Raw genomic sequence first — 16,701 nt, forward strand, 5'->3', positions numbered from 1 at the left:
TCTCTCACTTATTTAATTGGGTCTTAAAATAGACCATTAACATAATTACCACTTAAACTAATTAACTATAAACTTTTATACCTTAGCAGGAATGGGCTGTCGACTACATCTTAAATTTTTCTTAAAAATAAAAATCACTTGTATGCCTTCAACTCAGAATAAAATCATTCACGTGCAAAACTTGAATAATGAACACATTTACAAATAACTTGGGAATATTAAAACAAGATAGAACTATGAGTGTAAATCCATATCAAATATGCTACTAACTATCATTGGATACTTATTGCTAATACGTACATCTTTCATCATAAAAATGAAACACATATATAAGACATTCGCATACATGATTTCCATCATAATGTACGGCTCAAAGCGAAGATACCGATTTAAAATTATTTGTATCGGTATACTACTGAATCAAAGGACCGTAAATCAAGATGAACATTTTAATGGCATGCTTACCTAACATCAAAAAGAAAAAAAACTATCTAAGACAACCAAATACCTCCAAGAATCAATTTTTGAATCATTTAAAAAAATAGCAAAACGTCATCAGCATTATAGCATGAACTAGAATACTACACCATTTAATTTATAAATAAAATTATCCATATACACAAATTTACTTCAATCAAAACAAAGAACATAAAGAAAAAAAACTTAAATGTGGATTCTTCGTTCATCTATTAAACTCCATTTATTCACATAAATACTTCAATATCTCATATTTTCATTATAAAATATAAATTATAAGCATATACCATATATTTTCCTAGTATATTTTCAGTGTATATTTACATGCAGAATTTTTTTTTTCTTTTTTACTCATATAACATGTATTATATACATTATTATACCATGTATATATCCACTATTATAGTATCATTATATATTTATTCTACGCATATATTCGACTACAACGTGTATAATACTGTGTATATAGTTAATTTATTAACACTACAAGTTTGGAATTCTACCATTCTTATTCTAATTCATGGAAGAAATTAAATTTCAATACTAAACAAAGGGAACTGAGCATTCAAAGGATAACCATTGATGTTATCATAAACTTTTAAACTCAAAATGGAATAAACTATTAGTGATGTTAGAAGAAAGCTATAACCTAACGTGTAACTAACAAATTTCAGAACCATTAAAACATGCACACAAAAATAAATAATTTTATACTTAACAATCTTTAAGAGCACTAACAAGACCATTGAATATATATATATATATATATTATACATGACTAAAATATTATCAAAAATGTACTATTTATCTAAAATGTATCTCCATACTTAAGCAAAGAAAATGGATTTGGGAGACTCTGGCATATTCAACTGCAATTTAAATTAGAACTCGAACATATATAAGTCCCAAACTATTAAAAATCAAAAGATATTATCCCATATCAAATGATTCTTCAGCAGAACTTTGATTCATCTAATGTATCGAAATAGAAAAGTAATACCGAAAACGAACCTTCAAATTCTTTTCAATCAACAACAAAAGCAACGTACAATCTACAGAGTTCCAAGGCTAACAAAAGCTGACTTTCAAGTCCACGAACTCGAAATAGCGAACAAAACCTCAAACTCAGTTTCCAAACCAAACCTTTACGGAGCTGGTATTTTTTTTCTGTTTGCCCTCAATGTATTTTTTTTTTACTGTGTCTTTTGCTCTCTTTGCTTACTGTTTTTTTTTTCAACTGCTTCTGATCTGTGTTTTTTTTTTCTTCTTCGTTGCTTTTTTTTTCTACTCCTGTTGCTTTTTCTTTCTTCTGTTTCTGATTTTTCTAACCCTCTCCGTTGCTTTTTTTCTTCTGTTTCTGATTTGTTTTGCTGGGTATATTTATACGGATGTGTGTGTGTGTGTGCTGTGTCGTGGGAGTGTGTGTGTGTGTTTGTTGCATGAAAATGGGACGTGAGGGAGTGGGAGTTGGGGAAGGGGTCTTGGGTAGTTAATGTAGGATGGGGACGTGAGGTGGTAGTTTAGGATTTTACTGTTTTTTTTTTTTTTTTTTTTTAACAAAGATAAAAGTATACAAAAATAAGAAATTAGCTAATCATTTATAGACCAATGAAATATAGCAAAAATTAAATAGCTAGTTCATAGTCAAAGAATAGTAAAATCACTAGCTTATTTATTAAACCCAAATTAGAAGAATTATTTATTTATTTATTTATTATTATTATTATTTTCAAATTTCTTTTCTCTTACAAATAAAAATGAAAACAAGATTTATTTTAAAATGTGACTCTGTTTTAAAAGTTTTCAATTTTTAAAATAAAACTAACTAAAATTGACATAAAAATCAAGATGTCTAATCTAGACCTAAAAGAAATATTTAAAAGCTAAATAGGGTGTAAAACTTATGTTCGGTCAAAAATTAGGTGTTTACAGAATGTCCCTCTTTGCTTGGAAACATGAAGAGTTTTCAAGCAAAGATGTGAACACTGTGACTAATTTTTGACCTGACTATTATTTGAAAGACGAAAAAAAATAAAAGAAAAGGATGTGACCGAGTCCTGGTTTTGGGCATCCTACATATCCCGGGTTATAAGGGAATCAGGTCACGTGTAGTTCAAGTGGGTAGAAGGATGGAAGGATGAGTTGGAGAATCGAGTGAGGTTCCTTCGAGGTTCCGGTCCGTGGCTCCTGTTATTACATTAGAGAAATGAAAAATACAACAAAAGAAGAAAGGAAATACAAGATCCTATTTACTCTACTTGTCTTGAATCTTCCTTTAGACCTTCACTTGGATCTTCAGTTATCACCTCACCTTCTTTCGGTGGGTACCTTGATCTCAAAGTATGATTTTGAAGTTAGAATGTGTGACTTGAACTTGCAACTTGGAGTAAATTGTTGATTATCTTCCAAGTAACAGTTCGTAGAATATTCTTGGATGCTTGTTTCTTGACTAGAGGCTGAGAAGATGAATCTTGAGATGTTAGGTTGCTTTATATGTCAAAGCCGACTCTAACTATCCTTACAATTGAGCATTCTTCTTTTCTCTGACCAATGATGGAACTTCATTCTTGAATATCAATTCTATGCTTCACGGGAGAACCTGCAAGCCATCAAAGACAAACAAAAACGAACATAATTTTTCTGTCCCAGTTTGTACCAGGAAAATTTTGCGAGTGTTAGCAAAATCATGAACCACTTGGGACTGCATTCTGAAGTAGTCAGCCTGAATTTGTTTTTAAAAAAATGACTTTATTTTGAGGTAGTCGACCTGAAAAAAAAATGACTTTATTCGGAGGTAGTCAACCTAAAATTTAAATACGTGACTGTATTCTGAGGTAGTCAACCTGAAATTTAAATACGTGATTGTATTCTGAGGTAGTCAACCTGAAATTTAAATACGCGACTGTATTCTAAGGTAGTCAACCTGAAATTTAAAAACATGACTGTATTCGGAGGTAGTCAGCCTGAAAATATGACTTTATTTGGAGGTAGTCAACCTAAAATTTAAAAACGTGACTGCATTCTGAGGTAGTCAACCTGAAATTTAAAAACGTGACTGTATTCTGAGGTAGTCAACCTGAAATTTAAATACGTGACTGTATTCTGAGGTAGTCAACCTGAAACATGACTGTATTCTGAGGTAGTCAACCTGAAAAATATGCGACTGTATTCTGAGGTAGTCAACCTGAAAAATATGCGACTGTATTATGAGGTAGTCAACTTGAAATTTAAATACGCGACTGTATTCTGAGGTAGTCAACCTGAAACATGACTGTATTCTGAGGTAGTCAACCTGAAAATATGACTTTATTTGGAGGTAGTCAACCTAAAAATATGACTTTATTCTGAGGTAGTCAACCTAAAAAATATGACTTTATTCTGAGGTAGTCAACCTAAAATTTAAAAACGTGACTGTATTCTGAGGTTGCCAACCTGACAATATGACTTTATTTGGAGGTAGTCAACCTGAAATTTAAAAACGTGACTGCATTCTGAGGTAGTAAACCTGAAATTTAAAAACGTGACTGCATTCTGAGGTAGTAAACCTGAAATTTAAAAACGTGACTGTATTCTGAGGTAGTCAACCTGAAACATGACTGTATTCTGAGGTAGTCAACCTGAAAAATATGCGACTGTATTCTGAGGTAGTCAACCTGAAATTTAAATACGCGACTGTATTCTGAGGTAGTCAACCTGAAACATGACTGTATTCTGAGGTAGTCAACTTGAAAATATGACTTTATTTGGAGGTAGTCAACCTAAAAATTTGACTTTATTCTGAGGTAGTCAACCTAAAAAATATGACTTTATTCTGAGGTAGTCAACCTAAAATTTAAAAACGTGACTGTATTCTGAGGTAGTCAACCTGAAAATATGAGAAAAGCAGGGATTTTTGTTCTCTAAAATGCAACCAAGGAATGTCGTACCCTGTGAAGACATGAAAAGAAATAAGGGTTTTTGTTCCCTAAAATGCAACCAGGGAATGTCGTAACCCGTGAAGGCATCATAAAAAGTAGGGGTTTTGTTCCCTAAAATGCAATCAATAATAACATGATTATATGCATATCAAAGGAAAAACAAACATTTGAGAACTTTACTTTATAGCGTTCATCATATATATTTTTTTTTAATAACTGTTTTTTTTTCCTAAATTTCTTCGCCCCTGTTTTCAACAAAGAAAAATTTGTTAGTCTTAAAATGGCGGTCAGTTTGTGGCCTTCACTCGCTGTGGAAATTGTCTTAGAGCCCATCCCACTTTACGAAAAACGAGGCTAACAATGATTGACCAAATTGCTTAGAAACTATCTTTGCTTGCGAGAGACCATGATCTTCCAATGGCCACCTTGACTATTTTGTACCCCATATCATTTTACGTATGTAGTGTAACCGATCTTATTCTTAGAGCGAATTTTGGTTGTGGTGATCCTTCCCCCTAGTACCTCGAAATAATGCTTTGCTTTTTCGGGCAATTCACTTTTCTGGATAGAACACGAATGGCTTTATGCCGTTGCCGATACGGTGCGTGCACAGTAGCCTTTGCTCTGTACCGTTGGGAAACTATAGTCAATTTTGCAGCCTTTTCTTTGCTCTTGAATTTGACGCAAGATTATGCCGAAAGGGACTCAAAGGACATACTAGAGATAAGGAGAAGAAAATGACAAGAAAAAATAAAAATAAAAAATAAAAGGAGTTATGTTTAAACAAAAAGGTGTCCCTTTCGGGGAAAGAGGGAAGAGACTTATCTGGATGTATATGCCGACTTCAACGAATCATGACATGCATTTTGGACTGGACGCTTGATCCGTCTGAGCTGTCTAAATCTCAAAATATAGTACCCTTCAATCCAAAACCGAGCTTTCTACCTAGATCGTGTTCATGCCGAAATAGAAGAAACTCATTGGATCAATGGTTCCCTTTGCGGGTCTTTACCAACTAACCTTTCTCAAATTACAATCATCTTATAGTGCCCTTGAGGGTTTTCACCGATAAGACTCTCTCATTTTTTTTTTATCTTACAATCGTCTTATAGTGCCCGTGAGGGTTTTCACCAATAAGACTCTCTCATTTTTCTTTTCTCTTTTGCATTCAAATAAAGCGTTGTATACAACACCAAAGTCGTGGCACGCTGATTTGGCATTCTCAAAGATCGATTAGAAGGTCTAAAAGGGGAAAGGCAAAAAGAATCATAGATTGAATTACAACTTTGGAACCTTTTTATGAAATAAAAATAAAAAAAATGTCCCAGTTTCTTCGAGTACTTGGGAAATATGATTTCTTTTTTTTTGGTGGGACCGAACCCCGAAATAGGGCTGCCTACGTATCCTTTTAGGAATCAGGTCGAACGTAGTTCAATAAACACATATGATTGAGGTTTTTTTTTTTTTTTTTTTTTTTTTTTTTTTTTTGCGCTACATTAGTTCCAAAGAGGGGAAAACAAAGAAAATGTGCATAAAGCTCAAAGGGGCTAGAAAAGGGTGACCGGTGTTTGGATTGTGAGAACGATAGCCTTTCGTCATCCCGAACCAAAAATGCGAAGTACCATAGCGTCGAAGTGAAAACATATCAAACATAATATCTTTTGACTGAGTCTGTGTTAATGGCTATGTCAGTCACCTTTCCCTCTATATCAGACAACTGCAAAGCTCCCTTTGACAACACCCGTTTGATAACATAAGGGCCCTGCCAATTTGGGGCGAATTTTCCCCTCACTTCTTCTTGGTGTGGAAGGATGCGTTTCATAACAAGTTGGCCCACCTCAAAATGTCTTGGATGCACCTTCTTGTTGTAAGCGCGAGCCATCCTTTGCTGGTATAACTGGCCAAAACAAACTGCTGTCAACCGCTTTTCATCGATTAACGATAATTGTTCTAGTCTAGACTTGACCCATTCAGTGTCATCAATCTCTGCTTCAACAATGATTCGAAGAGAGGGGATCTCTACTTCTGCTGGTATGACTGCCTCAGTTCCATAAACCAATAAGTAAGGAGTTGCGCCAACAGACGTGCGGATTGTCGTGCGGTACCCTAAAATAGCAAAAGGCAATTTCTCTTGCCATTGCCTGGATCCTTGTACCATCTTCCTGAGGATCTTCTTGATGTTTTTGTTTGCAGCTTCAACAGCTCCATTGGCTTTGGGTCGATAAGGGGTAGAGTTGTGATGCACAATTTTAAATTGCTCGTATACCTCCTTCATGAGATGACTATTAAGGTTGGCCGCATTGTCCGTGATAATGGTCTTTGGTATACCAAAACGACATATGATGTTAGAGTGAACAAAGTCTACCACTTCTTTCTTGGTGACTGATTTGAACGTAACAGCTTCTACCCATTTGGTGAAGTAGTCAATGGCAACTAGAATGAATCTGTGCCCATTAGAAGCTTTTGGCTCAATTGGCCCAATAACATCTATCCCCCAAGCTACGAAGGGCCAAGAAGCAGACATAGGGTGCAACTCCGACGGGGGAGAATGAATTTTGTCACTGTGAATTTGGCATTAATGACACTTGCGAACAAAGCGAAAACAATCTCGCTCCATGGTAAGCCAATAGTATCCTGCTCGAAGAATCTTCTTTGCTAGAACATAACCGTTCATGTGCGGGCCACATACTCCGGAGTGCACTTCATTCATGATCATTTCAGCTTCTTGGGTATTCACACATCTCAACAAATTCAAATCCGGGGTCCTTTTGTGTAAGATCTCCCCACTCAGAAAGAAACCATTGGAAAGTCGCCTGATAGTTCTTTTTTGATCTCCATCGGCATGTATTGGATATTGTTGTGTTTTTAAGAATCTTTTGATATCGTGATACCATGGCTCACCATCTGGCTCTACTTCAATTGTATTGCAATAACCATGTTGATCCATAATTTGAATCTCCAACGGATTAATGTAAGCATTGCCTGGGTATGGAAGCATTGAGGCTAAAGTGGCCAAAGCGTCAGCCAACTCATTGTGAAATCTGGGAATATATCTGAACTCGATTGACTTAAACCTTTTGCTAAGGTCCTCCAAACATTGTTTGTACGGAATGAGCTTGATGTCTCGAGTTTCCCATTCACCCTAAGCCTGCCGAATGAGTAAGTCAGAATCTCCCAAAACTATTAACTCGTGTGCATCCAGATGTATTGCCATGTTTAAACCCATTATACAAGCTTCATATTCCGCTGTATTATTGGTACAGAAGAAACGAAGTCGTGCCATGGCGGGATAATGATGCCCCATTGGTGAAATGAGAATTGCGCCAATCCCGACACCTTTAATGTTGATCGCTCCATCAAAGTATAATTTCCAGACGTGACTGTCATCGCGAACTTCCTCCTCAACTGAATTAATCTCTTCGTCAGGAAAATAAGTATTCAAAGGCTCATACTCATCGTCAACTGGGTTTTCTGCCAAATGATCGGCCAATGCTTGTGCTTTTATAGCAGTGCGGGTAACATAGACAATGTCGAACTCCGTAAGTAAAATCTGCCACTTTGCTAACCTTCCACTCGGCATAGGTTTCTGAAAGATATACTTCAAAGGATCCATTCGAGATATAAGGTGAGTCGTATAGGATGAAAGATAGTGCTTCAGTTTCTAGGCTACCCAAGTCAAAGCACAACACGTTCTTTCTAAAAATGTGTATTTTACCTCATAGCTTGTGAACTTCTTGCTCAAATAATAGATCGCTTGTTCCTTCTTTCCTGTGGCATCATGTTGTCTTAGAACGCAACCAAAGGACTTATCCATCACTGATAGATACAAAAACAAAGGCCTACCCGGTTCTGGCGGGACAAGCACTGGAGGGTTAGATAAATATTCCTTAATCTTATCAAAAGCCTCTTGACACTCGTCTGTCCACTTGACAGCGGAATCCTTCTTCAACAGCTTGAATATGGGCTCACATGTAGTGGTGAGCTGAGCGATGAACCTACTGATGTAGTTCAACCTACCAAGAAGACTCATGACTTCAGTTCTGTTATTCGGGGGCGGTAATTCCCGAATTGCCTTTATCTTGGAGGGGTCTAATTCAATTCCTCGCCGACTAACTATAAACCCAAGAAGTTTCCCAGATGGAACTCCAAATGCACACTTGGCTGGATTGAGCTTGAGGTTGTACTTGCGCAATCTTTCAAAGAACTTTCTCAGATCACGCACATGGTCAGCTTGAGTTTTGGACTTAATGATCACATCATCGACGTACACTTCGATTTCTTTATGCATCATATCGTGCAAGATAGTAGTCATAGCTCTCATGTAAGTTTCCCCTGCGTTCTTCAAACCAAATGGCATAACCCTGTAACAGTAAGTACCCCATGGGGTGGTGAAGGCGGTCTTTTCTGCATCCTCTTCATCCATCAAAATTTGGTGATACCCAACATAACAATCCACAAAAGATTGAATCTCGTGTTTGGCACAATTGTCAACAAGAATGTGGATGTTAGGCAAAGGAAAGTTGTCCTTTGGACTGGCTTTGTTCAAATCTCTATAGTCAACACAAACTCTGGTTTTCCCATCCTTCTTTGGTACGGGCACAACATTTGCTAGCCATGTAGTAAATCAGACGACCCTGATCACATTTGCACTCAATTGCTTCATGATTTCCTCTTTAATCTTATCACTCACCTCTTTCTTAAATTTTCTTTGCTTTTGTTGGACTGGTGGGAAATCAGGGTATGTAGGAAGTTTGTGCACTACCAGATCAACGCTCAAACCCGGCTTGTCATCATAAGGCCAAGCGAACACATCTTTATATTCAAACAAAACCTGGATTATGTCATATCTGGTCTTTTGTTCGGCATGAATGCTTATATTTGTTTCTCTAGTTTCTTCAGAAGTTCCCAAATTAATTGCCTCGGTTTCATTTAGATTAGGCTTAGGCTTATTCTCAAATTGATCTAGTTCCCTTTTTATTTCTTCAAAAGCCTCTTCTTCATCATATTCATCAACCTCTTGATTCATTGTTTCGAGATTAGACAACTCCTTAAGATCTGGACGTGAATTCCGTATGCATGTCATGTTATTAAAGCCGGCGTTAATGAAACTGAAATGAAAATTAAATAACAAAATTAGGGAAAAGGAGAAGATAGAATTGACTAAGAAACTGAAACTTCATTTTATTGAATTGGAAAGGATAGAAGGGTTAACATTAGAGCATAGCAACTAAACTATTTGGATTACTACCCAGAGAATAATCCAAATATAGAAAAAACAACAAAATAAACTACCAAGACTCCTTCTTTGTGGGGAGAGGAGTAGCTTCCCAGTTGGCGAGCTTGACTTCTGGGCCAATACGTTGCACATCTGCATGACTAGGGCCTTCACCAATCTGAACCATGTTTACTCCATAGAACATTTCTTTGAGACCTTGACATATTTCGTCCATGTCATCTTGGACAGACATGTCTTTATTCTCTTCAAAACGTGACGTAGTAAAAGACTTGGCAATGTGTGGAACGGGCTTTGGCAATTTCCAAACCTTATTTTTCTGCTCTTTTGCCCATTTTCTGTCAGCATTAGTTGGCCTAAAACCCAAACCAAAAGTATCTTGATTACCAAATGGAGAGATAGGGTCAACAATTCCTTGCAATGACACCCTCAAGCCCTTTCCTGGCTCATAACCGTTTTGCAGCATTTGTGTAGCCACCATGACTGAAGTAGAGGATAGACGAGGTTCTAGGATAGGCTTCCCTTCCATAAACTGATCAGCTGCCACTATTTCAAAGGTCTGAAATATGAGGGATTCACAACCTTCCTTGGCCTCGACACGTAGGACAGAAGGGTCTCTATATATTGAAAGATCATCTTCACCGTGAACAATAATTTCTTGTTTCTCATATTCAAACTTGACCACTTGGTGTAAAGTAGATGGCACCGCTCTGGCTGCATGGATCCATGGCCTTCCTAAAAGCAAGTTGTAGGAAGTGTCCATGTCTATAACTTGGAATGTGATCCCAAAATCAACAGGTCCAATTTTTAAAGTAAGATCAATCTCACCTATAGTGTCTCTTTTTGCGCCATCGAAAGCTCGAACACACACATTGTTAGTACGAATTCTATCTGTGCTGATTTTTAAACTTTGCAAAGTAGAGAGGGGGAAGATGTCCACACCCGAACCTCCATCAATCATGACTCTTTTCACATAATGTTCTTCACATTTGACAGTTAAATGCAAAGCCTTATTATGTCCAGCTCCTTCCACAGGCAACTCATCATCGGTGAAAGTCATTCTATTCACCTCAAATATTCTATTGGCCATCTTTTCCAAGTGACTTACAGTTGTTTTGTCTGAAAAATGTGCCTCATTCAGAATTGTAATCAATGCTTGACAGTGCTCTTTAGAATGTATGAGCAAAGATAGCAATGAAATCTGAGCAGGAGTTTTTCTCAACTGATCAACAATAGAGTAATCCTGAACTTTCATCTTCTTCATGAACTCTTCAGCCTCTTCTTCAGTGATAGGTTTTTCCACCGGAAATTGGCTATCCCTAGCTTGTTTGGCTTTCCTTAATTCTTCTGGAGTATAACACCTTCCAGAACGCGTTAAGCCACCGATTTCGTCTATTTCTTCAACAATCTCCTTGCCCTTGTAAGTCACAATGGTTTTGTTGTAGTTCCATGGGACAGTTCTCATGTTTGTCACTGGAAGTTGTGTCGTGTGCTTTATCACAATTGGTTCTGTCATCTTTCCTAAACCATTCTGGTTTTGACCAAACTTGGGAAAACCACTAGGAACATATAATTTTTGTCCAGTTACTAATGTCTCATTTTTCTTTGTGGCTCCAGGAACATACAATATCAACTTCCCCGAGCCTTTGAGATTCGCATTAGAACTTGCACCTTTTACACACAACGGTGATTCTTGTGCAGACTTTGTCACCATACCCAACCCTTCTTTTAAGGTGTCAATTTCCATTATTGTTTTGCATGTTTGCTTGTATTCCTTATCGACACAGATCATCCCAACAACATGAGCATTGTTGTGAGCAGGAAGTGGGTTGTTGGTGACATTCAGAGCCTCTTCGTCATGTATTACAATTGCTTTGTCATCAATTAGCTTCTCAATGGCTCTCTTCAAAGTAAAACAATTTTCTGTGCTATGACCCTGAGCGTTAGAATGATACTCGCACCTGACAGTGGGGTCAAAACCTCTTGCATTTGGGTTGACATTATATGACATGATAGGTTCAATCAAACCCAATTGTATCAATTTCCGCAACAGGCTTGTGTATGATTCTCCAATTGGGGTGAAATTTGCCCTCTGTCTTTGTTCTCTTACATAATCAGTCTTAGGACGTGGATTATAAGGTGCTTGAAAATTTTGTTGTTGGGGACGAAAGCCTTGTGGAGCAGGCGCCCTCCATTGTTGGCGTTGAGGAGGTCGGGCATATGCCTGGGTGTTGAAAACTGTATATTGGGGTGGAACAATTGAGTAGTGGGGATCCTGATGCGGATAAAAATGTTGAGGTGAGTTGGACTGTCCTCGTAAGTTTGGTGGTTTGTCCCCCTTTGAGCAGCACTGGACCCTGATGCCATCATGGATCCTTCCTCTTTCTTTTTTCGATTTCCAAAACCACCAGACCCATTTTGAATTGCTTGGGTGGTAGCCTTGAGTGCTACCTGACTCACAATTTTTCCGGACTTGATGCAATTTTCAACCATATCCCCAACTTTAATTGCTTCTGCGAATGTCTTTCCCACTGTGGAAAGCAAGTAGTGGAAGTAATCAGGTTCTTGTGCCTGGAGGAAAACATCAATCATTTCCGACTCTTTCATTGGCGGTTTGACCCTGGCAGCTTGTTCCCTCCACTTGATAGCATATTCTCTAAAACTCTCGGTAGGCTTTTTTCTTATACTGGCGAGAGAAGTGCGATCAGGCACAATATCAATGTTATACTGAAATTGTCGAACAAAATCTTCTGCCATGTCATCCCATGTAGCCCAATTAGAAATATCTTGATCGATGAACCATTCTGAGGCAATTCCCACTAGACCTTCTCCAAAATATGCCATGAGTAATTCTTCCTTACTCCCTGCCCCTCTTAGTTGATTACAATACCTCTTCAAGATTGCTACGGGGTCGCCGTGACCATCGTACTTCTCAAACTTCGGAGTCTTAAAACCAAGGGGCAAATGAACATTGGGGAACATGCACAAATCTCTGAATGAGATGCTTTTTGGACCTCCTAATCCTTGCATATTCCTCACACTCTGCTCTAGACTCTTCATTTTTCTAGCCATTTCTTCTTGTCCCTCATTCTTAGCAGTTTTCTCGATCTCGATGGGGGAACTATACTGCTGAAAGGGGTTATACGAGTCTGGGACTTTAAAAGTCAATTCCGGAGAATAATATTGATCGTGGTGACCTTTAGATGGAGACTCATTATTAGACTTCTGTACCAATGTTGGTTGAGGGATTGTAGTAATTTGTACAGTGGGGATGAAAAGTGGGTTATTTCTGAAGGGTGCATTTGGAGGGCGCACAGTGGAAGTTCCAGAAGTGTTGGATATGTTAACATGTGGACCAAATCCTGGAGGAAAAAGTGGATCACTTGTCGGGGTTTCAATGGTAATTGACATAGTCACATCCGGGAATCCAGGGATTGAAGATGGTGGAGCTTGCCCATTCATCCAAGCCTGGTACATGTCAGCCATTTGTTGTCTCAACATCCTTACTTCCTCTGCTGATGCTGATTCATGTTGAACTATCTGACCTCGAGATTCATCACCGTCTGACTCATTTCCATCCTTATGGGTCATTATCCCCTTGCTTTTGGACCTTGTGTTATATTCGTGAGGAGCCAGTTCAACCACAAACCAATCACCTTATCTTTAAGATGAGAACAAACAAGTTAGGGTTTAGCATTTTGCAGATATTAATCACACGTTGTATGCCATGCACCTAAATTATTTTCCATCTAATATGAGCATCAGAAGGCTTTCATGTTTCATCCCGGCTTTTAGGTGAATTCATTTCTCATTTTATTTATTTATTTATTTATTCCTCTTTCGGCGATTTTGAAGTATTTTGATCGAACCCATTAAGGGGTGCCTACGTATCATGTTAAATATGAATCAGATCATTACGTAGTTCATGAAAAAGAACAAATTTGGATTTTTTGAATCAACTAAAAATATTTTTATTGACTTTCAAATTAGTATTTTTCAATACAAAGACGTAAAGGAAAATAACCAAAAAGAAAGGCACCATAGACTCGAAAATACTAAATCGGGACTAGAATATCCAAAACAAACTAAAAATAAAGACTCGAAAAGAGTCAGTCTCAAAATACTACTACTGAACTAGAACTCCTAATAATTATAACTAAACTTCAATCTTGAGAAATCCTCAATCTTGCATGTGAACTAATGCATATCTGCTCACGGTGCTTCTGGCCCAGGCTGACCCCCTAACATGCGATATATCTGCTTCAGTTCTGCTGTGAAGTGGCGTGCGAAGGTAGGCACCTCTCTAGCAAATTGCTCATAACCCATCACCTGACAGTCAAGGCAACTTTGAGCAACATGAACAGCTAAATAGTAGACATGTTCTCTAACATCCTGATAGTTCTACTCTAAGTCTCGGACTTGCTGCTGGCGAGTAGTGGCTATCTCTCTTATACCTGCCTCACGATTCAATGCTAATTCAAGCTGGTTTCGAATTCTTGCTCGGTCATTCATTAATTGGTTCCTTTCTACACCAAACCGAACTCTTTCTCTGTCAAATTCAGCTTGTTGACGAGCTTGCAGGGTCAAGAATTGAGCTTTCTCATCTTCAAAACATGCTTTCTCTGCATCCAACAGGTCTTCCTTCTCATCTAGCTTCCTTTGCAACTGATCCACAGCTTGTGTGACAATGCCTAAGTCCTCATACAAGGTCTGAATTGTAGAGCGATGTTTCCTCACAGCTGTTTTGCGGGCTGTCGTAACTCTAGCATCCACTTCTTCCTCCATCTGGGCCAAACACTCTCTGGCATTTGTTAGCTCTTTATCGAGAGCGTGTAGAGTGGACTGATAATTTTTCTCCACATCTACACGGGTTTGCATGATACTCGCTTCGTATACAGCCTGTTGCTCATTTAATCTAGCTCGAAACTCATGTTCAACCTCCAGACGGGCCTGCCAAACTCTTGCTCTGACCTCTGACTCTCTGTCCAACTTTCTTTTTCTAGACCGCTCGGGCCCTTTTTCAGATAGGGATGGTTTGCACAACCACAAAAGGTACCCAGGAACTACTCTCCCCCTGTCACGATCCTTTACCATTTCTCTCAATTCGGAGATTATGCCTCCATACCAAATCTTCAATATTCCATCACTATCAAAAGGAAAGCCTGGAGGAGTGTCATACATAAATATGCTCATGTTTTCCTCTCGAGGAATTTCTTGAAGTCTACCTAGCTGTCGCATAACCCGAAGTGGGGCATAAGGTTGGACACCCCTGAGCCCAATTAGTACTAGAAAAGGATGGTGTGAGGACATACAAATGACTTCATGTGCGGGGAACCAGTGGTAGTTCCAAATAATCTTATCAGCAGTCAACTTAGAGAGTTTTTCCTCCCAGGCTTTGATACCAATTGGTAAATCACACTTCTCGACCCTTTCTTCATGCTCGGTCATGTAGTTCACCCAATCCGCATTGAATTTTGGTGCAAAATGATGACGATAGAAGTGTTCAAGAAACCAAATTTGTAAAAGAATGTTGCATCCCTCAAAATATATAGCACCTTCTTTACATTTGGTCAGTGCTCGGAAGATGTCCCCAAGAATCATGGGTATAAGAGTGGGGTTATCCATCGTAGTCAATGCCTGCACTACTCCAGCCAGACGAATATCAATTTGTTTATCTCGCTCAGGGAAAACAATACAGCCCAGGAATGCAACCATAAAAGCAAAGCCTCTATGTATTTTCCATGTCTCGATTTCTCCTTTGTTGTTAAGTTGACCCAAATACTTCTCAAACCCGTCTTCTTGCCCGTACCTTTCATATAAAAACTCCAAAGAAACCCAACCGCTTTCCAAACTTGCTTCCTCCATCTTATTGATTTCAAAAACTTAGTTCCATCCACCAGTTTCGAAACTATGGGTCTTTTATTACGAAGATCAGAACCCTGGAGCTTAGAGCCCATCCCCATGAAGCCTGCAATTTCTTCTAGGGTCGGTGTCATTTCACAGTCTGAGAATCGAAACACGTTGTTCTTATGGTCCCATACCTGAACCAATGCCTCAAGCATATCTCTTCTAGGTTTGATTTCCATCATATGCACCAGATGCCCCAAATGAACTTTTACTTGCCTTTGGTCATATCCCCCCATGTTTCTCCACCATTGCCATAGTTTCAGTGGTATTTCATCGACAATCATGAACTTTGGTATCCCTTCAACCCTGGGCCTTTTATCACACACTCCTCTAGTTGGTAGCGACATATTGTACCTTTAGGGAAAATAAATAAAATTAAGATTGAAACTTACTAAGACACAAAATTCCCGATTTTCTCGAGTATACAAAAATAAACTTAAAAGAATGAGAAACATAAAGTAGATTTGGCCAAGACACAGGTCCTTAAATCAATTTTTCGAAACAAACTCTGATAGACTTTATGAGAGGTTTTTAGACTAATTAAGGAAACGATCAAACGTAAGGTAAAACTAACTAATGAGACTATTTTTGCAAGATATAATAATATTTTTTATACTTTCGAGTAGAGTTTTAAAATTGTCTTAGCAAAAAAGAATGGACAAAGGCGGGACCACAAAGTAATCATTTCTGCAAAAATCAACCTCTAATGTGACCGAATAGGAGACAAGATCGACAAAGTGGTTATTCTTATGAAAACAACATTTATTTACTCTCCATTGCAAGATTTAAAGCTATTTTGATAAAGATGGCCAAAAGCAAAAAAAAAAAAAAAAAAAAAAAAAAAAAAAAAAAAACTAAAAGACTTAAAATTAGCTTTTTTTTTTTTTTTTTTTTTTTAAACAAAGATAAAAGTATACAAAAATAAGAAATTAGCTAATCATTTATAGACCAATGAAATATAACAAAAATTAAATAGCTAGTTCATAGTCAAAGAATAGTAAAATCACTAGCTTATTTATTAAACCCAAATTAGAAGAATTTTTTATTTATTTATTATTATTATTATTATTATTATTATTATTATTTTCAAATTTCTTTTCTCTTACAAATAAAAATGAAAACAAGATTTATTTTAAAATGTGACTCTATTTTTAAAGTTTTCAATTT

At 37.6% G+C, this 16,701-nt stretch overlaps 2 protein-coding genes and 1 pseudogene across 2 annotated transcripts; all 3 read right to left on the reverse strand.

Annotated features, from left to right (window-relative positions):
* Positions 1-6,039: 6,039 nt before the first annotated feature.
* On the reverse strand, positions 6,040-6,918 carry LOC132612849 (uncharacterized). The gene has a single exon (XM_060326930.1). The coding sequence runs from the start codon at positions 6,916-6,918 to the stop codon at positions 6,040-6,042; it is 879 nt and encodes a 292-aa protein (XP_060182913.1).
* A 39-nt stretch (positions 6,919-6,957) lies between these two features.
* Positions 6,958-7,685, reverse strand: LOC132613979 (uncharacterized; annotated as a pseudogene).
* Positions 7,686-8,055: 370 nt separating this feature from the next.
* LOC132612850 (uncharacterized) lies at positions 8,056-13,218 on the reverse strand. Its single transcript, XM_060326931.1, has 4 exons — positions 11,979-13,218; positions 9,687-11,865; positions 9,085-9,502; positions 8,056-8,979 (listed from the first exon to the last, which is right to left on the reverse strand). The coding sequence occupies exons 1-4, from the start codon at positions 13,216-13,218 to the stop codon at positions 8,056-8,058; spliced, it is 4,761 nt and encodes a 1,586-aa protein (XP_060182914.1).
* Between the last annotated feature and the right edge of the window lie 3,483 nt (positions 13,219-16,701).

Source organism: Lycium barbarum, chromosome 10 (genome assembly GCF_019175385.1).
Source record: "Lycium barbarum isolate Lr01 chromosome 10, ASM1917538v2, whole genome shotgun sequence".
NCBI lineage: Eukaryota > Viridiplantae > Streptophyta > Magnoliopsida > Solanales > Solanaceae > Lycium > Lycium barbarum.